The sequence below is a fragment of the Urocampus carinirostris genome, chromosome 10 (genome assembly GCF_059441175.1).
Source record: "Urocampus carinirostris isolate Australia breed hairy pipefish chromosome 10, RoL_Ucar_1.0, whole genome shotgun sequence".
In the NCBI taxonomy this organism is placed as follows: domain Eukaryota; kingdom Metazoa; phylum Chordata; class Actinopteri; order Syngnathiformes; family Syngnathidae; genus Urocampus; species Urocampus carinirostris.
This window is the reverse complement of record NC_142358.1, coordinates 10,550,461-10,575,887: the sequence shown is the minus strand read 5'-3', so window position 1 is coordinate 10,575,887 and position 25,427 is coordinate 10,550,461. Positions and strand designations below refer to the sequence as shown.

Genomic DNA, 25,427 nt, shown 5'->3' with positions numbered 1-25,427 from the left:
GCCCAGGAGTGCTATTGGGAGGCAGCAAATGCCAATCACAAAGCCACAGAAAAAAGTAATAGTGTTACAAGTCCAGCTAAAAGGGCAACACAAAGTGATGACTAAGAACTGAATCCGGCAAAAAAGAAACTAAAATTAAAAATGTGCTGTAAAAAAAAAAAATGTTACGCTCATTGAAAGTTGCAGTATCTTTAATTTTGAGCTAAAGTTGTGAGCCGTCACTCCTTCCGCATCCGCCTACTCCCTCACCACGCATAGACCTTCATTACGCCGATTTCCTCCACGGAAAGTGCTCACAATAAACTCACATTTTATTTTGTTAATATCATTTTATTCATCTTATTACTGTGTTTTCTATGTTAAATTACTACTTTAATGTGTTTTTAATGATCAGGAAGTTGTGTTCTATAGCCATTTGGGGTTCACTTTGATCCTTTTGGGAGGTTGGCAACGAGCCAACTAGTTTTTAATTATTTCATATTGGGATTATTTTCTCTTTACATGAGAAATTTGAGCTACCAGCATAATCCTTGAACGGATTAAGATCGTATGAAGAGGTACCCATGTAGTTGTGTGGCAGCTGCCCTCCTGGATTAAACGGCTACTAAAGCCAACATTGCTCATATGTGATGACGAAAAGTTCAGATTTTGGGTTGTTGTAACAAAGCCTTTGCATTCTTACCGGTGTCTGGGTCGATACTAAAGTCATGGGACCCAGGGCCATGTAAGGAATACTGGATCCATGCATTGATGCCCGCATCTTTATCAGTAGCACCCACTCTTAGCAGCCCACTATTCAAAGGGATATTCTCTGGAACGGATGCAGTATAAATTGCCTGTGGACATACATTGGCAAACAGATTAAAAAAAAAGCTCTTACATTAAATATATATATATATAAGTTTTATCACCGTCTTAATAAATTCAGATTAAAATATCGGTTTCTGTTACATCCAAACTCGATAAACTCAAAAATCAAGAGACCAAGAGGGGCCAAGAGCAAGAGTGTCACCTGGTCACATATTGGTCTGTTATCATTGGCGTCCAGTACTGTGACCTCCACGGTTGCTTGGGAAACAAATAGTCCATCGCTTGCAGTGACTTTAATAATGTAGAAGCTGCGTTCCTCCCTGTCCAGCAGCCCTTTCACATACATTTTCCATTCACCCTGAACTAGACCCAGCGCAAATACACCATGATAGTTGCCACCTGTAAAACAGAGAGGGAAGAAACTCAATCAAGCTAGTGTTATAATTGGTTATCATGTATAATTTGGTCATCAACCACTAAATCACATTTTAAGGACATTGCTATGACGTGTTAAGTGACCAGCATGATGGTTTCACCAGTGATGAACAATCACCATCTAAGACACAGGTGCCCGCGGTCCAGATCAGGCCCACTAAAGGTTTAAATCTGGCCCCCAAGACAACAGTGAGAATAGCGCAAGAGGAAAATGAGCTGTAGTTCTAAATATTTACACCGGTTGTCACCCAAGCCAGTGAACACTTGCAAAACAATTGTGGTTATATTTCTTTATTTCTCTCTCACTTTATTTTTTTTTAAAAAAATTCTCCCTTTCTTTCTCTCTCTTTCTCCAGTTCACTCTCTCTTTTTCTCTCTTTTCTCTATTTCTCTCTCACTCTCTAACTCTTTCTCTTTCTATTTCCTCTCTCTGTAACTTATGCTGTAATAGTCTTTCTTTTTTTCTCTTTCCTTCTCACCCCCTCTTTCTCTCCCCTTTTTTGATCCCTCTTTCACCTCAATTTGTCTCTCTTTTTCCCCTGCTCACTCTTTTACTTCTTTCTTTCTCTGTCGTTTCACTTCTGTCATTCTTTTTATCTTTCTCTTTTTCTTTCTCCATTTCTTTCTTTTTTCTTTATTTCTCCATCCATATCTCAATTCTGCTCTCTTTTTCTCTCTGTTACTCTGTCTCCCTTGTTCTCCCTATCTGTTTATCGCTTTCTCTTTCCTTCCCCCTCTTTCTCTCTTTTTCCCCCTCTTTCTTTCTTTAAAACTTACTAGTACGGCCCCCGTGAGATTTTTTTATAGCATTTGTGGCCCTCAGCTAAAACAAGTTTGACACCCCTGATCTAAGACATCGACTTTTATGCTATCTGAAGATAAGAATTTACCTCAAGGTCACAAAACTATGAAATGTTATGTCTTGACTGTTTAATGTGTCCAAACTATGAATTTTTGCATTATGTTCTGTTTTGTTTTATATACATGTTTTTTGTTTTATGTATGCATTTCTACTCTGTGTGGTGAACAGGGAGCACAGCAGGGGACAGAAAAAAGATACAGAGGGGAATCAACACAGCCCAGAAGATCATTGGGTATTCTCTTCCCAGTCCGGAGGACATTGCCGACTTGCGATACCGCAGCAGAGCCATCATCATTATTTGTATTTTATGTATTTATTTATTTTTACATTTAGGTTCACTTATATAAAAAGAAAAAAACCTTTGTAGGCACGACTATTCAGTCAAGAAGCCTGAAAAAAGTAATATTTAATCACAGTCTTTAACATCTTAAAATGGTGTAATCAGGTGTGTCAAGAGTCTTAATATTGCAAAACATAATACCTAAACACTATAGCAAATGATTAAAAAAAGAAGAAATATACTGTGCTAATCATGAAAGCAATAGACAGTGATATTTGATATAAATTTGTTTTATGTAACCTTTATCAAAACGTTTGTTTTGCTTCACTCGCTTAGCCAATTTAAAAACTAGTACTTCTATTAGCAGCATTGATGTGCAAAAAAAAACGGGATATACAGCTGATATATTGAATATTATTTCTGTGTTCATAAATGTAATTAAAAATTATAAAAGCAAATAGGTGCGGTGGGAACAAATGTACAGGCACTTTAAACCCAGGTGGGCATTGTTAACACATACTTAGTAGAGAAAATATTCTACATTCAACTTTTTAAAGACACCTCAAACAACGCACCCCACTTTCTAATGTGTATATGATTTTCTTCTCAGTTATCAACCATCTATTGAAAATCTGGTAATTTTAAAAATTCAAACAGCAAATTATAGGATTAGGGATGTCTGTTTTATTTGAAAGGATGTCTGAAGGAGCAACTATTCTTACCGGTAATGTGATAGTTGACTTCTCGGTTAATGGCGGAACTGTCATCATCTTTTGTGTTCAGCACAGCCACAACTTCTCCTGGTGAGTCATTCTCGTTCACTGTCCCAACATACCGTTGCTCCAGGAAAACGGGTGGGTTGTCATTGATGTCTGAAACTACCACAGTAACCGTGGTAGTGCTGGAAAGAGAAAATACCTCTCCGAGATCTGAGGCAATCACTGTAAAGGTATATGACGGATTAGCCTCATGGTCCAGATTTTTGCGGGTGGTAATCCAGCCTGCGTGGGAGTCAATGTTGAACATTCCAAAAGAGTCACTCTCGGAATGGATGAACGGTCCAAGACTGTATGTCACTTGTCCATTGGCACCTGAGTCTGGGTCGTGTGCTTGAACTTGAATAACTCTGGTTCCAACTGGCATTCCTTCTAAAACTGTGGCTTCATATGAAATAGCTTCAAAAGATGGCTGATTGTCATTAAGATCCAGTACTTTAACAGTTACATCGACAGATGTGACAGAATCTAGCTTGGCCTGTTGAACAGTGGCAATCACTTTGAAGTGGTATTCTTTGATATACTCATGGTCCAAGAGTTTATCAATCTTGATAACACCGGTATCTTTGTCGATCACAAACACTTCGTCTTTATTGTTTACTCTATTATCTCCATTAACAAGGGAAAACAAAGCTATAGGGATGTCATATCCAGGAGGATTATTAAGTCGGACAACACCAATTGCATGGCCTATTAGTGTGTCCTCTGGTATGCTAAATATATATGGGTGATGATTGAATGAGGGAATGATGGAGTCTGGGGAAAGAACATGGATGTATACTGACACTAGAGAGTGGCGAATTGGATCCCCCCCATCCACAGCTTTGACAAAAAACGATAACACAGAGTTTCTCAAATGGCTGAAGCTTCCTTTTGTCACCATCCAACCATTTTCAGGGTCAATCTCCAATATATCTGCGACGTGAATGTGTGCTTCACTGTAGAGTGAATATGTAACCCTAGCGTTGATACCATCATCAGGATCACTTGCCTGAATCTGTGTTACTAAAAATCCACTAGCAACATCTGATTTGACCGAGGCTCGGTATTCAACGGCACTAAATTTTGGTGCATTATCGTTTTCATCCAGAAGTGTAACTTGTACTGTACAGTAGGAACCACGTCCACCTGAATCTTGGGTAAGCACAGTCAATACTACGTCTTCGTTCGCAGGATCTTCACGATCAAGTCTTTCGATTGTAGTTATTTGGCCAGTTGCGTCGATGCTAAACTGGTTCTTGCCAACTTCAGTGACAAAGGAGTAAGTTACATAACCAAAAACTCCAGGGTCTGCATCCGCTGCCTTCACCTTTAATTTAAAAGAGAAAGAAGAATATAAGTAAGTATTCAAAGTTCTTTTCCCAAATACAAATAATTAATGTAGACACTTTAATAACTGCATTTATTCTTACCTGTGTAACTTTAGTTCCTGCTGCAGCATTTTCTTTCAGCTCTGCTTCGTATACATTCTGTCCAAATATTGGGTGATACAAATTAGCTCTCAAAACCTTGACATGAACTTGTGCAGTGCTAGTGAAAACCCCATCGGACACTGAAACATTAAGGCTGTAAACGGGTTCCATCCTTTCTTTATTGTGGCTTGACAAAGTAATAATGCCAGTCTTTTTTTCAATAGCAAAGTTCATTCTTTCATTTCCAGACAAAATGGAGTACTCCAGCTTGTCAAAATCAGAGTTGTCAGCGTCCGAGGCTTGAACACAGGTTACAAATTGACTCCTTGGTGCCAGCTCATTCACATGAGCTTCATAGAGAAGCTGATTGAAAACTGGAGGATTGTCATTTGTGTCATTTACTACCACATTTACGGACATGTCACTACTTAAGGGTGGAAAGCCATTATCAGTCGCTCGGACGATGAAGTCAAACTTCTGGACTTGCTCATAGTCCAGCATACGGGCAGTCAAAATGAGTCCACTGCTGCTGTCAATGTGAAAATAGTCTGTGTTGTTGTATGAACTGGATACAATCTGGTAGAGAACAATGTTACTTTTTTCAGAGTCTTTGTCCGTGGCGCTAACTTGAAGGGCTGGAGTTCCGATCACAGCTGTTTCCGATAATACTACAGAGTAGGACATTTTCTGGAAAATGGGCACATTGTCATTGATGTCCTGGATGGCCAAATTCACATCGACCTCAGAGCGGGCTCCAGTTAAATAGTCGGTCGCTCTTATTGTCAGATGATAATATGACGCTTTCTCATAATCCAAGGGATGTATGACACTTATGACTCCAGTGTCAAAACCAATGTCGAACTGAAAAGCTGAATCCCCATCAACGATTGTGTAAAAGATACTTTGACCTTCCGGACTAGTTGCATTAATACCAAGGACAGGTGTGTGCACTGCCACATCCTCATTAACAGAGACAGAATAAAAAGATTTGTCAAAGACAGGCATGGCTTTGTTGACAACTGTAATAGGAAATTCAATTGTAGAAGACAGAGGTGGAAAACCACCATCTCTGGCATATATCACCATCAGGTATTCCATGTTTGACAGGTCAGACTCGAAGGCCCTCTTGAGATGAAGGTCGCCTGTTTGTCGATTGATTTCAAAATGACCGTGATCATCCTTGAGGTAATATGACACTTCTCCGTTAAATCCTCTATCACTATCAACTGCCATGACTTTGAAAATGTGAGAACCTTGCTCAGCTTCAACTTGAACAGCTGCATAATAAGGAAGTCCAACAAATATAGGAGCATTGTCATTGATGTCTTCAATTTGAACCTTCACCATTACTCGCGCAACATGCAAACGGTCATGCTCTCTTCTTGCTTCAACAATCAGTTCATAGAATTCTTGTTCCTCACGGTCAAAGGGTAAACCTGTGGTTTGGATCACCCCTGAGGTTGGACGGATTCTAAAACGTTTGCCAGGATTTAGTAATGTGTACTTCAGTGGCTCATTCAGACGGTTTCCAACAGCATTGACAACAGCAACTTTGGTGATGTTAGACACGTTCTCTTGAATTAAAGAATTATAAAGATTATTGTTAAAACTCAGACCAGAATCCAGAGCTTCACGCACTAAAATGGTGACCATAGCTGTGCTGGAGAATTTCCCATCAGAGACTTTGACACTGAAGCGAAAACGTTCTTTGAAAAAAACGTTGTTTTTTACAACAATGATGCCATTGGAAGGTTTGATGAAAAAATGTTCCAGTGCTCCATCTGTGAAAGAATAGGTAAGTCCTGTACTCTGTTTGTCTGGGTCTATGGCTGACACCTGTAAAGCTTCCACTCCCACGTAAGTTGGTAGAAGAACTACAGCTTCATAGTTGCTCTGGCTGAAACAAGGGGGTGAATCATTGGTGTCCAAGACTTGAACTGTGACCTCAGCTGGGCTATCAGCTGTCAACTGAGGTCTGCCGTTATCCTTGACTTGGACATGAAAGTGGAAAATTGAAGATGTCTCATGGTCCAGATTTGCAATGGTCCTAATTGAGCCTGTACCTGAATCCACAGTGAAAATCATTTTTGCTGTGTCTTCAACAATTTGATATATGAGCAAAGCATTTTGGTTTTGATCCGCGTCAGTAGCCCTTATAACAAGTGGGAAACCTTCTGTGTTTAAAACTAGACTGTTTACTGGTGCAGCTTCGCTGATGTTGCCGTGGTAGTGCATTTGCTTGAATACTGGTGGGTTGTCATTTTCATCCAGAACTTGAATCAAAATAGTGGCATTGGAGGCCAATCCAGCCATGTTAGTTGCTTGTACCGTGAGCGTAAAGGATACTTTCGTCTCGTAGTCCAGAGACCTTTGAGTTGTTATGACTCCACTATACTGGTTTATCTGAAACATCCGGTCAATGTTGCCATTTTTTATTTCATAAGTGAGTGTGGACTGACTGATTGCGTTTACTGTTGTGACAGAGGTCCCAGCAATGGCATTTTCTGTGATGTCGGCTTGGTATTCTGGTTGAGCAAACTTTGGACCCGCATTGTTTGAGAGGGTGACAACAATGCGCACTATTGTGGTGGTTGATAGGGAGGGGGAGCCATTGTCTGTGACTCTAATATTTAGTATGTATTGGCCTATGGTTGACAGGTCAAGGTCATGTGCAACTGAAATGATTCCTAAAACTGGTTCAATGTTAAATGAATTTCCAATGTTCCCTGTTTAAAAACAAAAACAAAAAATGTGTGTTCACTTAAGAATAATAATTTCCAAGTACATTCAAAATATGGAGTTAAACCAACCTGATTCTATGACATAGTGAAGCTCTCCGTTCTTTCCCTTGTCTTTGTCCAAGGCAGTCACCTGTACAACAGCTGATCCGACGGATGCGGACTCATAGACCGAACCCTCATACAGTGCACTAGTAAATATCGGCACATGGTCGTTTATATCTTCCACTTCTACTAACACGCGAGCCACGTTCTTTCGGTATGGGAATTCTTGGTCTTTTACCTGCGGGAGGACACATTGTTATAAAAAAGTTGACTGTGGAGGACTGATTTTATGATTTACACTGGCCACAAAAGGAAATCCTTTCTACATCCAAATAAAAATAAATATGTACAAATAGTTTAGGTGCCTGTTGTAGCTGACTTAGTGGAAAAGGAGGACTGTATCCCTTAGACTACAAATAATTACCAAACACAATGTGAGAGAGACCACACTCTCAATTTGCAACTCTGTGAATGCCTTTAATGCAGGTTACAAGTTTAAAAAAATGCATTTATAGCTTTCAAATAGTCCGAGCCAATATTGACAAGATGTTTTCTAATAGATAGATTCTATTTCATCATGATGAGTGCCAGCAGTCTCCCTTTTTTGTGCCTGGCTGTATGTGCTAATTGAAGCTTTTGACTCGCATTTGTTAAAGTGCAGATTTTACCAATTAGCAACTGCTTGTCTCACACCAATGTGGGATTCTATCACACTCTCACATTGTCAACATTGCATATGTTGTATCCAGCCTCTCAAACTTTTCAAGTTTTATCTCCTGAGCCAATTACCCTATCCTGGTTTGTATTAGGTCCCAGTAAAGTAAATAGTAATTAAAACAGGACTAGTTCACAGCTCATTCAATCTCCAAGTGAAGATCTCTTACCATAACAGTAAGTATGTGCTGCGCACATGCCTCATGGTCCAAACTCTGGGTCGTGAAGATAATGCCTGTGGTGGGGTGGATGTGAAAGAGGCGCATGCTATTTGGGTCTATCGTACTCTGCAGGGAGTAACTTAGCCGATGATATTCATCTCTGTCCAATGCTAGGACCTGGACCACTTCAGTGTCGGGGGGTGTGTCCTCAGAAATTGTGACTTCATAGAATGGCTGTGAGAAGATGGGAGCGTTGTCATTGTTGTCTGTAACGCTGATGTGAACCTTGACCGTAAAAAAAAGGAGAGAAAAGTGATATCACCGCAATAGTCAATGTAGAATAATAATTTGCTCAATTCGTATATGGAAAGGTAGATTAAAAAGTAAAAACTATAGTGACAACCGTCGTTGTTTTCATTTAGATATTATCTGTTTTTTGGTCCATAAACCTGCATTGCGGATGTGAAAATGTCTCAGTGTCTCCATCCGTTCGTCAGTCCATTCGTCCATCCATCCATAACAATACTAGCATACTTTAATCAACCAAAGGGCCAGCCGGCAACACAGATGTAAGGGGGTTGTCTTATTGTTGTTTTATATTGCAGGTTGCCATGATAACGGATAAAATTGCAATCGCTTCTTCTACCGAGAGGATTAAAGGCAACTCTAGCGACTGGACAATACCCCCAATGATACTTATATAATTTTTGATTAATAACTTCCCCTTCCGTTCAATTCAGTCTTATAAATTAAGGACTTTGCTTGGTATGTGGGTGAAAACCATAGAATATTGTGCATACATTGTAAATATTAAGTGAAGTACTGTTAAACCTATAGTTTTGTTCTTGTTAAAAATTATCTGAATGATGTTGGAGTTGTTATGTGACAGAAGAGCATTTGTAAGAGTAGGGAGTGAGACAAGTGAGTGGTTCCTTGTGTTGACTGGTGTGAGACAGGGGTGTGTGATGTCACCATGGTGGTTTAATGTGTACATGGATGGTGTGGTGAGAGAGGTGAATGCAAGAGTATTGGGTAGAGGTGTAGAGATGATGGATAACAGTGGAACGGTGTGGCAGGTAAGTCAGTTGTTGTTTGCAGATGACGCAGCGCTTGTGGTTGATTCTGAGGAAACATTGAGAAGGTTGGTAATGTAGTTTGGAAGAGTGTGTGATAGGCGTAAGTTATGTGTGAATGTTGGGAAGAGTAAGGTGATGAAGTGTTCACGTGATGGAGTGGGCATGGCGTTGTAAATAAGGTTGCATGGACAGTCGCTGGAAGAAGTTAAAAGCTTTAGGTACTTGGGTTAAGATGTGGCTGCAGTTGGTGGAATGCGAGGTATTGCACAGAGTGAATCAAGGAAGCAAGGTTTTGGGTGCTCTGAGGAATATTACAGTATGAATGTTAAGAGGGGACTGTATGAGCGTGTGATTGTGCCAACTGTGTTGTATAGTGCAGAGACTTGGAGCCTGAGTGCAGATTTGAGAAGGAAATTAAATGTTTTTAAGATGAAGTGTTTGAGGAGTATGTTAGCAGTGACAAGATTGAATGGATTGAGAAATGAAATTGTGAGACACAGAACTAGAGTAGTAGTGGAACTGAGCAAGCGTGTAGATAAGAGCGTACTCAGTTGGTTTGGACACATGTAGAGGATGGATGAGGAGCGAATGTTGAAGAGGATCTACAGAGGAGAAGTAAATGGAAGGAGACCAAGAGGAGGGCCGCGGTTGACGTGGATGGATCGTGTTAAGAGTGCACTGCGGGAAAGAGGTCTAAATATAGTGGAAGCTTGAGCTCTTGTTGGTGATAGGAAGGAGTGGAGAGGTGGTGTAAAAGGATAGTGGGATGTTTAGACGTGTTCTAAGGGATAGACAGGGCACCTGTATTATGCAGCAGGGGTAAACCAGTCAAAGCTGTCGGGCCCTGCTGTTGAACAGAAGTGTGTTGTGTCACCCTGACCGAGTGACATGGCCGCTTTCTTGTGTCCCATTTCATCTGGAGGGACGAAAGCATGACCAACTTGGGTGCCGAGGTGCTTAACTTGTTTGGGTGTTTTGGCATTTGGGTTGGCCATCGTCAAAAAATCTTTATGTGTGTGTTTTGTGCAACTTTCCCCCTTTTTTTCAAATTTTCTTTGTTTTTGTGTTTGTGGTGTCTTGCTGTCGGTCAGCCCTCTCAAGGGACATAAACAGGGTAGATAAATAGAGAGGATCTATCCCCCAATCTTTAGACTCTAATATTATTTGAAATAAGTTGACAAAGCAGCAGTACTATTGTTTTTTTCACTAATTAATGTCATTTGCTACCATTTTGAGCAAAAGTCTTAAGCCTAATAAGTGGAAATCTTTTAGTATTACGTCACACAATCTACTGTATGTACTGTATAACAATTGACCTGCCAGCATCATTCCAGATGCTCTTTTTCCTATTGTGATTCGCCATAAGAATTTTATTCGTGGATTCTGTGTTGTTGACTTTAAATTTGTTGAGTATATAAAGTGTTAAAAGCGTTCTGTATTTTATTTTTTATAGATTTGTACATAGGTTTGGATGTTCATTTGAGTTAGATTAGGCATGTTACAAGTCCGGTATGAGGTCCAGTGGTGGCGCGTGATCACATTTTTACTGGATGTAATAAAGTAATATGTGGCCTGCCAGGAATGTTGGCAATGAGGGCCACTGCTTCTAGGACAAGTGGAAATCTTAGTCTTTTTTTCACCGAAACGAAACAACTGCGTTTGCCTAATTTGCCGGGAGACTGTGGTTGTTTTCAAAGAATATAAAATCAAGAGGCACCGTCGGACGAAATATGTTGACTACAAAAAGCTAACTGGAAACGATCGCTGTGAAAAGGTGAAGCAACTGGAAGTTGTTTTAACAGCAGAGTAGCGCTTTTTTACTCGACCCTGCAAGTCAAATGAAAATGCCAAAGGCGAGCTACGATGTTTGCGACGCTGATCGCCAAACACTGCAAACCTTTCCCAGAGGGTGAATTTATCAAAGACTGTTCAAAGAATGCCAAGCTGAAAAGTTGTCCCTCAGACATTTTCAGCGCACCAAATCGGGTCCGCTTTCTGAAAAGTATGGACACCCCTGAGTTAAAGGTTCACTGAAGAATGAAAAAAACAAATGTAATTATAATTTAGCAAAAAAATATACTTAAAAAATGATTAATTTGGTGCACAATATTACATTATTACTGGTGATATATAAATCAAAGGGAACCCTGCTTTTTTCTGCTTTTTTCCTATGTATTTTCCTTCATCTTTCTTTTTGTATTTTCCCTTAGCTTTTGTTCTCTTTTGTCTATCATTTTTACTCCTTTTCTTATTTTTTCCTGCTGGGATTTGTTTGTTACTCGCTTTTTCTTCCTTTGTTAATTTTTTATCCTTTATTCTCCCCTCTTTTTGCCTTTATTTTGCTTTCTTCCACCTGTTGATTTCTTTTTTCATTGTTGTCTTTTTTAGCTTTATTTTTCCCCAAAACACATTTTAGTGGATAGTGTTAGATAATAATTGGTAATATATGGATTAAAGTAAGCCGTTTGAGAGCCGAAAGAACCGGCTCGTTTTAGTGAGCGGAGCTCAGTTAGCCGCTTCTCGAAAAAAAGATGGAATTTCCATTACTACGGGCATATTTGAGTGAGAGAAGCTACCCGGTAAAGACAGTTAACTGCTAAATTTGCAAACACAAAGCACAACACACATCCGGGGGAACACAGATGACAGGCAAAAAGTATAAGATGAGTGAAATTAATAACTGAACCTAGATGACCAGACAGACAAGTAATAAATAAACAGCATTAGGACAAACGTTAAATCCTGCCTGAAACACTGACGGTGGCTGTGACATGCGTTTTAACACATGCAAGATTCATTTTCAACCCGGATGCCGAGGGATTAACAGGGCTGCTCCACCTGGAAGGACTGACGTATACACGAGAGAATGTCTGTTGACATAAACAATATATGAATGGGACAGTATATGCGCTGCGCAGACTGCCATCACTACCGCATCCACCTTTCTTTGGTTGGGCAGGGTGTGTCCGTGGGTGGGCACTGTTGACCCCCTGCCCCCACGGTAACACCCCTGAAGTCATCATTTTTGTGTTCCAGAGTTAACACGATGGGACAGCACATAATTTATTAATCTATCACTCATTTCTTTTCTTTCTCTGCTGAAAAACTCCGCTAAAATCTCTTAAAATGTCACTCTGAAGTTCCTTTGTCACTATCACTCGGAAGTGATGTGCCAGAAATCCCTTGCAGCACGCAGCGGTGGCAAAGTTCATTCAAGACAGCCACCAGCGATGAACACTTATGTCTTCGGTACATTGTTCAGTGGAATGTAGGTAACTCATTCAATCATTGGTTGCATTTTATTAAACACCAATGGCACGATTGGGCCAAACCTTCAGGAACATTTGGGGTTTTATCAAATTTGGGAGAAAAAGAAAATCCAAAAAATTCAAACACAATGAGAATAAAAGGTACGGTATATCATAAAAAGGAAATGAACAGGAATTTTGTTGAAATACTTGACCCAAAAGTCACTTTCCTAAAGAGACTGTTTTTAGCTCCGCCAGGTGGTAAAACAAACTTCATTCATTAAAAAAACATGATTGATTTCAATAGGGAGCAAAACTACATGATCCAATAATATAAACCCGAGTGGGGAAACTACAGCCCGGGGGCCACATGCCCATTACGCTTTTGAACCATCCTGCTGGATGAAAATGATACAAAATATAAGGAGATTATATACAATGGTAAATAAATTACTACTAATAGATTAAACATTATTTTTCTGCCAGCTTTGTCATAATTGTCCCGTTGTGTTCTCACTACAATACTACTACTAAAGCAAACTACAAAATAATTACAAAACAAAATTTCAAATTTAGTGAGCTAAATTTAGTGCTAAACAGGGACAGAGTATATTATTTTCCTTTAATTCTGAAGAGAAAAAGAATACTACAGAATTATTAAAAAAAACTATTACAGAGCTGAATATCAAATTAGTACTTAGGGGCCGGTCACACAGCCGTTTGCGGCTGAATCACGGCTAAAATTTTGCGTTTTTTTTTTGCCCGTGGTTGCCCGGGATGGAAAATGCGCAAAATTGGCTAACCTGCTGTTCATCGGTGGTATGCCTGCAAAACAGACGCCGGCGACTGTTCCGCTTCCTCATCGCGTCATTTCTGCGTCATTTTCTCGTGTGGACCACGGGTATAAAAGCTCCCGAGCCGGTGTTGTGCCCAAATCCGACTCCTACACAACACCCACACCGCCCCACCCCCTCGCGTGACTTTTTCATCCACGTTAACAAACTCATTTTGTAGAATACGATCGCACTTTATTGTTTAAATAAACGCGTTATGTAGACTAGGATCTCCCAATTGTTATAATTAGCTCGCTTTATAGTTTTAATAAGCGTTTTATATAGAATACGATCAGCAGTATGCGCGTTCACGCGAGGGGGGGGAGGATTTTATATACGGTGTGCATTACTGTTCGATTACGTTCACAACAAAAACAAAGACGGAGTGGATTAAGTTGTATTACATTTCCAACAAATGCAAGGCGATGTGGTTTTAAGTGTGATTGTTCTATCTTCTTTATTCATTATCCATTATCGATCAGTTCATTATACGCTACAGAGCTTAGAAGCCGGGACTCTTACTCTCAACCAAAAGGCCAAGCTAAGGTCCCAGAATTAAAGCCTTGCTGCAAATTCACCGAAAGATTTATTCGAAATGAAGAGAAACTACGCTGACGGGGATCCATGTTCACCCCCTTGACGTCACGAGCACAAATGACGTGTGATCGGCAAATCGCGCTGTATATACGCGGAGAAAGGCGTTTGACTGTCACACGCGTAACACGCTAATTTCACGTAATAACACCGCGATACAGGCGCAGAACATGCTATTACCATGCTCCACCCACGATTACCCGCTGAAATTTCCCGTCCTACCCATGTGTAACCGCGCCCTGGCCGCGGCCAGAGCACGTCGTTCCGCGTCATTTCCGCGTCATTACTTCGTGTTGACCACGTGTGCGGCACGCGGTTTAACACGTGCTCAAACTTTTGAGCAGCTCAAAAGTTTTGAACGCGGCCAACCACGTGAAAATTTCCGACCGCGAGTAAAGCTCTGCTCTATCTCGTCTATATGGCGGTCTCAAAACGTCCAACAGCGCCCAAGAGCATCTGCTTCACGGCCAGAAATTTCTGGCCGTAGTTCAGCCTCAATACGCTCGTGAAAGACTGTATTCCCGCGCTCTGAAGAATTGAGCAGCGCAAAACTTGGCAGCAAGATGACTGATTATCACGTCAGCTCCCTCTAGGTGAGGCTCATGTTGTGTAAAATAAATACAAATTTCTTGACCTGAGAGTATTTTGAAAAAATGCACATTTATGTGATAATTCATGCACATTCCCCCTATTTTTTTGAAACAATATTTTTATTTTTTTTATTGAATGAAGTCTGTTTGACCACCAGGAGGCACTAAATAATAAGGATCAAAGGAGGTCTTTTAAAACAGGTTGGAATTTCTTATCAGAGGTTTGGGCTCTCTTCTGTTTTCCTTGCAAGTTCATAATCCATTGATTTTTTTTTACCACAACAAGGTGCTAATGTCCCTTTAAGGCTGGACAAAAGGTTAAGAAAAAAACACTGTCCATTTTAAGAAGCCCACACAATCCGGCCAGCTTTAAAACCAGTAAGCTTAAGCTAAAATGCAAAAAGAAAAAGCTACCAGTCCTATAATTTTCTGTACTGCCTGAAAGCTCACCCAAAACAAACTACATAACCAAAATTGCAGGAGGAGCAGAGGTAGAACTTGCAAGGCAAAGAAAATATGATCATATACTTTGCACACATTCAGAAACTAGATCCTGAAATTTGAAAATAAAACAAAACAAGAAGTGGAAGGAAACAGACTGGAGTGCTGCCAGGCATTTCGTCTAAATATAAACCTTCCTCTAGCAGTCAGGCAGCCTTCTGCGGCTGAACTGCCAACACTCTCCCTGGCGGCGTGTTGCTGTGCTGAATGTCCATATGAGACCTGATTCCATCTTACAGGTGTGTATTTGTGAGGAAAAGGAGAGTGCAACAAAGGATAAAAGTTCCTTACAAGTCATTGTCTTGTTGAAGCGAATAAAATTTAAATTTTAGACACCATTTCAAAGAAAATTTTCGGATAGGAAACATTGCAACTTTCGACATCTCTTCTACAGGACAAGAAAATAACAAATTAAATGAAATAATGTTTTAGGTCAAGTCTGTTTATCTGTCAAAATGATAAATGATGTCAAAACTAGGGGTGGGCAAATTGATCCAAATATCAATATTATCGATAAAAAGCAGGTACTTGGATTGGATCGATTCTATTGTCCTGGGATCGATATTTCACTCCTCTACGAAATTTCCTCAAAGCGCCACTTCTAAATGTAGATGGCGCCGCCTTCTCTATCTCACCCAGCGCCTTTGACCACTCTCTAGGTTTATACCTGAGTGTGCGACTGACAGGCACATTTTTAGCACCTACCAGGCCTGCTGTTGCATGTTTCCTGCCAGAGGGCCGAAACTACTGTATGTTCCCACCCTCTACCATAAGCGAAGCGCAGAGCGGTGTGGACTTTTTTTTTAATAACAACAGATAAGAACAATGTCAGGTAAAGTGGTCCGCTACTTTGGCGAATTTACATTAACACATGAAAAAAGTTCCTCCTACAGAGAGCGACGGGCTGCATCCAAAACATGTTACTGTTACTGGACAAAAACGTGCAAATATGTTGTCACTATGGTAACAGAGTAAAAAGGGCTCCTTCGTTACATTGCAGATTTTTTCGGTTTGACTCTCTTGACTGCCTTTCTGAAACAGATGTTGTCTTTTAAGTATTTGATTTTTTTATACTGTCAAAGGTTTGTACATTGTACTGTTCACACCATATGCACTTTGACTTAATTTTCAAAATATTGTGACAAGGTATTACAGTCGCCATGATGGCCTTATTATATTTGTATTTTCGTTACAGTGATGCTTTTTTTTCACAGCGGCTGATTGGTTATCGCATCAGCCCCACAGTTCAGAGGTCCTGGGATCAAATCCAGCTACTGGCCTCCCTGTGTGGAGTTAAATGTTCTCCCCATACCTGAGTGGGTTTCCTCGGGGCACCCCAATTTTCTCCCACATTTCAAAAACATACATTTCAGGTTAATGGGTGACTCCCAATTGTCCCTAAGTGTAAATGAGCAAGTGAGTTGTCTGTATCTATGTGCTCTGAGACTGGCTGTTGACCAGTTCAGGGAGTCCCCTGCCCACTGCCCTAAGATGGCTGGTATGGACTCTAAAAACCCCCGCGACCCTACTCAGGCTAAATGGTGCAGAAAATGGATGGACAGATGGATGGATGGATGGATAGCTGGAAGGATTGATGATGTTCTTTTTTTGACCCCCTTTACTTCTGTTCTTAAACAGTTGAAATGTAAATAATAATATATTAGTAAAGTTTGCATTGTAGTTATTAAATAAAAGAAAATGGACAATTTTAGGCCGTTTTAATCGTCATTAGAAAGTAACTCAAGGGGGTGGAATTTAATTGTTTAATGATTATGAGATTTCATAGTAAAACGTATTGATATCGGATCAGTATCAATCTTGTATCTGCCTGGATCGGATCGATTACAAACATACCAGTATCACCCAACCCATAATCCCGCTGGATTCCACAAGACACGAGAGGGACGGAACTTTGATAAAGTAATATTTTAGTATGAATGATGTCAAAACATTTTCCTTGAGAATCGTATCTAACAATTGAATCAACAGTTTCAAATGAATCTCGTCTCCTGTCTGGTGGCTGATTGAGTATTCTGATCAGGGCACTTCCCCCGATGGTTACAAAGTTGTTTCAATTTTAATCATTATAATTAAGGGCAACGCCCAGCTGGTGCACAGAAAAGTTTCTTTCCTTCAGGTTCTGTTTAGGTTCCAAGAAGAACAACAGGTTCTCAGAGCACAAGCTGGACGAACTTTTTTAGACCTTTTTTTTTCTTCTCAAGTTTTGTTTAATTGTTCCAGTCTGCGTACTTCTTGCGTAGTACCCTTGGACCGGATTTTAGAGTTGGATGCCAGAAGTCGGCATGCAGTAATAAGGAAATTGAACTTGCCATTTCGTAGCTTTTAGTTTAGTCTTGCTGCTAAATGCTGTTATTTTGGTCCCAGTGAGTCCATGAGACTCTGTGATTGCTACCAAAATCTTCCAAAAGAAAGAAAGAAAGAAAGAAAGAGAAAGAAAGAAAGAAAGAAAGAAAGAAAGAAAGAAAGAAAGATTTTTTTCCGGCTTGAGACTGTCTCCTGTGCTTTGACTCAACATTGACATATGCACTAAGTGTGCGTACATTTATCACTGTTAGAACTTTAAAGTGTGACCTAAGTCAAAATACTACAAATGCATTTGTGTGTTCCACGTGCTTTACCTGCGTGTATGCAAAGTTGACTCCGTCTGTAGCCTGGACGGTTAAGTTGTAGAAGGAACGTTGCTCAGCATCCAAGGGCCGGGCGATGATGATGGTTCCCATAGCCTTCTCCACGTCAAATACGCTCTCCTTGTTCCCTTCTGCTCCATACAGAGTAGAAAGGGTCAAATAATGGTAATCATGTTTTGTTTTGTTTTTTGAAAGAGCCACACCAAATATTTTAAGACAAAATTAATCATAACCCAAAAACCCACTCTCCGGACAAAACTTAATTCTTTAGCACATTTTATTTCATTGTGTTATGTTTGATAATTTGAGAAAATCTATTAAATAATAATAACAGCAGAGCCTGTATCCCATATCAGTATACCACTTAAAATGTGATCCCCCCAAAGTTATTTAAGAATGTTCAGCCTCATTTTGATAATCACTTTAAAAAAAATGGTTTCAAAACGAGGTGCAAGCAATTAATTTTTTGTAGAAATGTCAGAAAATGCTGCAAACGTTGATACTAGTGTATTTACCTCCAGTGCAGACGGCGATGGGCAAGGAGTGCACGTGCCCTGATCCTACCGCTCACCAAATTGCTCTGGGTGGTTTGCTTGGGCTTTTGGGTAAAATGTTTATTTTGGGTTAAAATTTGTTCTGTGGCTTTTCATTATGAAGTGTATCAACAGTGAACATATCTTGTTTAATGGGCTACAATATGAAGGGGTATTAGGTGATTTACAGCTCCACCGGGGTCTGATGGTGTGACACCTTGACCGTAAGCTGTGGTTAAAAAAAATAGTGTCCTATATATACTGGACCGAACCCCATCGAATTAGCTTATTTTTAGCTTTGCATGTGCGTCAGTCGTTATCACAAATAACAAAACATAGGTCCTTAGCTTGGCCTTTTGATTTTTGCATTCCGGAGATGGAATAAGAGCTTGCTCTGTCCACTCCACGCATCGGCCCGGTATTGCAGTACCTCCGGGAACGGTGCATTCGCAATGATCGCAACAAGGCTTTAGGGCTAGGACCTTAGCTTAGCCTTTTGGCTGAGATTAAGTGTCCCGGCTCCTAGGCTTTGTAGCGTATAATGAACTGACCGATAACGGATAATGGATAATGAATAACGAAGATAGAACAATAACCCTTAAAAACCCCCACAAATAACAAAACATCAAATAATAGTTTAAGTACCATTTTATCTCCAAGTCATATGCACATATGGCTTGCAAGCCAGAGGTTCCCACCCCTGTCCTAACACCTGACATCTGACACAATAATGTGAATGCACATGTTCACACACGCACATATATGATTGCACACACCTACTCATGCATTTTTTTTTTTTTACACGCACACATATTAATACTGTAACACAGGCTATTTATTTTGTGGTTGTCATTTATGTGAGAGTAGAAGCGCCAACAGTTTTAAAACATTTAAGTTAAATTTATCATCTGTACATGGTTGAATTTATTACAAAAGGTCAACACTATTCAGTACATGGCAAAAATACCTTTCAACAAGGGTCCCAACATCAATTTACTTGGGGGATGAGTTTTTTTTTTAGGTTGGGCCAAATCGAGTTGTCCACAAGAAAAGCTCTGATAAGAAAATCATATTTTTAAAAATATATTCTATAAATATTTTCAAATTTAAAAAACCCATAAATACAAAAGTATAAAGAATTAATGTGAAAACAAACCATTCAATCGGTAAAATAAATCCATAATTTGCAGTGTGTATTATTTTACCACTGAATATCGCTTGTGCATTGCAACCAAAAATGAGTGCTAAAACAGCACCATTGTTCTTCTCACTATTTTGGCCAGCTTTTTATAATACATACCATAAACTTCGGACGATAAGCCTGCGACTTATGTTAAGATTTGGCTAATTTATGCGTTTTTCTAATGGCCACCATGGGCGCCCGAGCAGTACGGGTGAAAGTGAGACAGGTGGAATATATATGTCGAGTCAGATGCAACTTTAATGTAATTTCGCGTTTTGTGCATGGATGAAAATAGCATAAACAGAACCTGAATCATGGAAAACGTGTCAATCAAAGGGGGAGCGCTAACTACCATATTGGGAATAATTTTACGAGTATGTTTAATTGTAAATTGAAACAATGTGGCAAAACAAACGGTTTACAAGAAGCAAGGTCTAAAGAAGCAGAAATCTTTTAGGCATTATCTTGTGTTTTGAAGTCAATATTTTACACATTCAAAAAACTTGAAGTTGGCCAGGGGACGTAATGGTGAGTTATTGTTTTCGGGTATCTTGTTTCAGACTGATCGCTATGTTTCTCTGCTGAGTATATTTTGAAATGGTCATCTTACAGTATCTTGAATCCCAAGAGTTGAAGCTTTCCAATGATATGTGGCATTACATATTTCAGTGACCGGTGACATCGTACAGACACGCACTGCCCTAAATACCTGTTTCCTTCTCGTATGCAGTATTTTGTGATAGTTATACACAAGAACTTTGTTTTGCACCTTGTTTTGAAACCAACATTTACAAAAAAAAATAGAACGAGTCTCAACGATCTTAAGTAACTGTGGGAGCAATACAGTTGAAGTGTTATATTTGTTGATAGGGTACACGGGCATGATTATTTTTTCACGGAATGGTATCAAATATTAAAACGCCACACAATGAAATAAAATGTGCTGAAAAATTAGCTTTTGACTGAAGATCGGAATTGGTGGTTTTGTTTGATTTTGTCTGAAAATATATGGTGTGGCTCTCTAAATAAATAAATACATGTTTTGCTTTCTTGGCCCTTTGGGTCAGAAACGTTCCTAACATCTGATGTAGCGTTGTAGCATTATAAATCATAGTGCAATAGTAATGATCCAGGATTTGTAAACAGTTTTCTTGTGTTAGCCATAGATGAGAAAGGTTTTCTCTGTCTCTGAGTTACGTGTAGCTCCCCACCACCCTCTTATCTTGGAGGGATCTTTCAAGAGAATAATAAAATGCATTGGGGAGCTGGGGGTCTTTGGGGCTAAGTGAGCAGATATCAACAAGGGCTGTTACTCCAGTTCTCCAAGCTGGAGAAGAGCAAAGCATCTGCGCCTCTTCTTTTGGGTATTTTTGGTATAAAAATATCTGATTGAACCCAATAGTATCACATATTCATCATCGCTTCCACTGAAAAAAGTCAGTCCAGTAGCTGTAATTATTTTGGGTGGGCGGATCTTTCCAAATATCGAAATGATTGATACAAAACAAGTACTTGGATCGGATTTATACCGTTGTCCTGGGTTGGATACTCCTCTGCAATATTCCTCAAAGCGCCACTTCTTTATGTAGATAAGTTTATGCCTGAGTGTGTGACTGACAGGCACACTTTAAGAAACTCTCCCTACCTGGCTCGAAACTGCAAAAGAGGGACAAACCTTTGAGCCCACCATTACCAGCAGCTGAAGATGACAGAGGCAAACAGGAAGCGCAGTGCAGTGTGGACTTTTTTGTCAAGTGTCATTTGTGTGGTAAAGTTGTCTGGTTCAGTGGCAACACCACAAACTTACATTTCAACATGAAAAAAAATATATATAATAACCATGCAGAGAGCAAGTAGTTGTTACCAGAAATGTAAGCAATTTGCTGTTCCTGAACAAAAACCTGTAAATCATGGTCATTGTGGCAACAGAGCCAATGAGGGACAATTGACACTTTATTTGAATTATTGACTTTATTTTCAAAGTATTTTGCAATGGAAGGTATTTTGGTTCTCTAGATGGCATTGTTACATTGCAGCATTTTTGGTTAAACTTTCTTGGCATTTGTTTTGAAAGTTGTAATAGAAATATTTCTATTTAATTTTTATGGTGTTAACGTTTGCAATTATTTATCTAAAAAATATATATTTATTTTTAGTGCCTTAAATCTTTTATCATAATTGTGAACTAACTCACAGGGGAGGGTTCAAATATTCAATGATCATGACATTTCCAAGTAAGAAGTACCTATATTGGATCGATACTACAATGTATTTACTTGGATGGGATCGTTACCCAAATTCCCAGTTTCGCCCACCCCTAATAATTGCAACACATGTACAATGTAATCCGTTACACTAACACGTCTTCAGAAAAACATTTATTAATCAAACAGAATTAAGAGTTTTATGAGCAAATTGTTGTGATTTCTTTATGTTAACTGTTCATTAATCAATAATTGGTGCCCTGTGTCCAGCAGTTGAAAAGGGAAAGCTGACAGAGACAAAAAAAAGACATTAAAACATGGCGTGATCATAGAAGGAGCTCAAATTACCAAGTCTCCTGCCCAAACCACGCATCCGATTTTAGGGCATGTGGAAGAAGGTAAAGCAAAAATCCCACTGCAGCCAGAGAGAACCTTCCATCTGGCAACACCAATTATAAACAAAGAAACTTGTGCTTGTGCCAGCCTTCAAAATTGGTTTACACCGCCAGCAGGGTTTATGATCACTGTCGTTCCGCAAAACAAGGCAGTAAACCTTGCGATATTAGCTTAAATGGAGCAGACACTGTGATGCTGGAACTTTACTTAATAGCATTTATTGGATTTTGGAAATTTAATCAACAAATCTTACAACAGTTTAAAGGCAACAAGTGCAATGTTTTAATGTTCACATCCAGTCTTTAAAACTAGCTATACTTGTTGAATAGTATATTTCTCCAAGCGCATTATCTAACTTTTATGAAAATTATATATATCAAAGACGAAAAAAGCAAGGTTGGTGAGTATGTTTTCATTTGGGATCTAAGTAAGCATATCTGTTTGCTTGTTTGTTTGTCGGTCCACCCTAGAAAAGGGGAAGGAGTTTAGATATGACCACCACCTTTCACATGCAGTCAGGTAGGTTACCTTAGATGTGAAACTTGCCCAAAAAACCTGACTCAGCACTTTTGGTTTTGTTGACTAAGTCTTTTTCCCCAAAAAGACATTCCAATCTCCCAGGCCTGAATGGCATTGGATATAAACACCATCTTTTACCAAATTTGTCCACCCCTGACCTTATCCGACACACATTAACATTAATTCTGGCCTTATTTATCCTCCCATACATTTCCATTTTCACTTCTTATTTTCCTTTTTCGAAAATAGAATTAGTACACATAACACATCTTCATAAGCCAAGATTCGTGTGCCTTCGCCTATGCTCTAACTTTCCCATTTTGACAGCAGGCAGGCAAGGAACACGTCTATGGGGGTTCCTCGTAGCAAAGGGGTCATGCCTTGTCAAAAAAGTAAATCCACCTCTGCCCATTTAGCAGACTCAAACCCACCTCTGCCCATTTAGCAGACTCAAACCTTTAAGTAAATGATCTTTAACCTTGCAAATCTTTGTAAAATCAGGCTTCATGTCAACACCAACAAATGCATGATTACAAGTTAGATTTGATTTATGGGGGAGGTAAAGTTCCTTAAACTTAGTAAATAAAATATAACCCAAAAGCATGTTATTCCTACCTCTAAGTAGCACGATATTTTATAGTCAAGGATGACTACCCACTGCGTGCGAATGCGTAATATGAAGCAGTTCATAACCACTATGCCTGTTTCATCTTGTGGGTGGAGTATCAACTTTGACTGGATAATGAATTGTTTGATAAGAGGGTGTGTTCGGTGCATGATTACATTTGGTTGCTATGAAATCATATTTGACTTCTGCAAGAAGAGCAATAACTGCAGCATCTTTCCAGATCACGTTCACCTTTGGCAAATCAATGTTTCACAAGTGAATTTGTGCTTTTATAATTGAAAGTCAACAATTATAGTGAATTTATAGGGTCCTTATACAACAGTTCAATTTATTGTTCTGTGGTAGAAGAGAGATGGCCCACAGGAGCTTTGTAAAGTCTTTTGAATCAACCAATTATTTGAATAAATGATTGATAACTAAGTTGAATAGCTCTATTAAGCTTGTCATGCCTTTGGTACCCTGTGCACATTTAGTACTAAATTAACAAAGAGGATTTTATGAAAACACGACACTAGGAACTAAGTAAGGGTAATAAGTGAAAGAAAGCTAGATAAAAGTGTGATTACAGGTATGCCAAATAAAAAAAAGTTTAAGAGCTTACTAATAATGCAATAAGAGACTGGGTGACATTTACCTGAACCACTCAAAAAACATTTCCCATACATTTATACCAAAGTTGGGACTCGCGACTGAATTTGCTGAAGTGTAGGGTTAGGTTCAGGTGAAGAAGCTTGATTGAGTTTAGGTTGGAATACACAGTTGAGCAAAAGGGAGAGTTCTTGAAGATGAAAATCCCTCTGGGCCCTTGGATTACAGCTTGAAATTCTCAAGTCTGCCGATTTGTTGTGGAGCGGGATTAATTGTCCATACAGCCTTGGCTTAGAATGGAAGGCTACCTGGCTTGGGTTTCCAGCCCTGCGATTTCCATTTATTGGGAGCGTTTTTGACAGTCTGTCCCTGTAGCGATGATGGTTCATTTAGGAGCGTAAGAAGTAAGCACTTTTTGGATAATTCAGCAAAGATACAAGAAGCTCATTTTTTCTTTACAGAGACATTTTTTATGCTTACAACCTTATATAAAATCAGTTTTACAATCGTAATTAAATTAACACAATACAAATTAAGCATTAAGACAACTAGTTTTTATTCATATGGGAGTTAGCCTTTTTACCAAAACCGGTCTTCTAAAAATAATAACACATTGTCTTAATTTCCAACAATCATGGCCAGGTTGAGAAGTAATGATAAACCACAGCTTTTAGTTTTATATTAATGCAGCGGCCACAAATAGCACAACCCCATTTAACTTGTATTAGATTGATATGAATTGCTTTACACATTGATGATGAACCAATTAAGAGATGTGAAGCTATAAAAGTAAATATTCAATATGAATGCAGTTTTAGCTCTGTGTGCTAAGCAATAAATAAGGAGACTAACAATAAAAAATCAGCCTGCTTTCTTGATAATAGCACTTCAACCCAACATGATGAACAGCAAGCACTGCATTCAACATATTAATAAGCAGACATAATAAATAAATAAATAAGAGTATTCTCCAAAATGTGTTTTGAAAATTACATACAAGATTATGCTATACAGTAATCCCTCACTGTATCACGGTTTATTTCTTGCGGTTTTGATACTTTGCGGATTTTCACTGTGCATTGTGTTCTGCAGCAGACAACGCAGAGTAAATGCTAACACAGAGTGCCGTGTGTGTGTTTGTGTGTGCATGACAAAAGCTAGCAGTTTAGTGGCTCTTTATATTGAAAAGAAACTCATCAATTAAATTGGACTCTGAGAAAGGTCAGAAAAGCGCAAAGAGATGCTAATTTCCAGCAGGTGCAATTGCGGCGGCGGCGGAAGAAAAAGCAATAACGGTGCTGCAGGTCTGGCCTACTGCTCCAGCTACACAACAAGCCACCCCTGTGGAGCCTGTATCTCACCAATGCCTGGTCCAGCATCCATGAAATGGATAACTTCGAGCTAGAATTCGAGAGAAACCGCTACATTCGTGACTCTTGTGTTTTAATTTTACCTGAGGATCCTTGATTCTAGCATGCAGCTAACTGGCAGCTCTCTACATTTCTTCACACAGAAGTCCTCAGATTTTGTTGAATTATTGTAAAATGACAATAAAGACCATTCATTCAACTGCAATTCTGTGTTCTTTGTTTTTATTTGTAGATCTATTCTTATTTTGTTACAGTCTTAGTTGTTATATTTCTCTGATATCTA

General features: G+C 39.3%; 1 protein-coding gene and 1 pseudogene across 2 annotated transcripts in view; one reads left to right on the top strand and one right to left on the bottom strand.

Annotated features, from left to right (window-relative positions):
- fat3a (FAT atypical cadherin 3a) overlaps window positions 1-25,427 on the bottom strand; it is a 228,471-nt gene that overhangs the window by 44,586 nt on the left and 158,458 nt on the right. Inside the window, exons 7-13 of one of the 2 annotated variants that reach the window (XM_088346268.1) lie at window positions 17,715-17,854; window positions 8,243-8,518; window positions 7,386-7,596; window positions 4,576-7,301; window positions 3,110-4,472; window positions 1,013-1,209; window positions 683-836 (exon numbers count right to left, since the gene is read on the bottom strand). In XM_088346268.1, the coding sequence (XP_088202394.1) occupies window positions 683-836; window positions 1,013-1,209; window positions 3,110-4,472; window positions 4,576-7,301; window positions 7,386-7,596; window positions 8,243-8,518; window positions 17,715-17,854 (5,067 nt within the window). Of the gene's footprint in view, window positions 1-682; window positions 837-1,012; window positions 1,210-3,109; window positions 4,473-4,575; window positions 7,302-7,385; window positions 7,597-8,242; window positions 8,519-17,714; window positions 17,858-25,427 lie in introns of both variants that reach the window. The other variant, XM_088346269.1, reaches the window with a different exon arrangement.
- LOC148357675 (U2 spliceosomal RNA) lies at window positions 18,612-18,701 on the top strand (annotated as a pseudogene).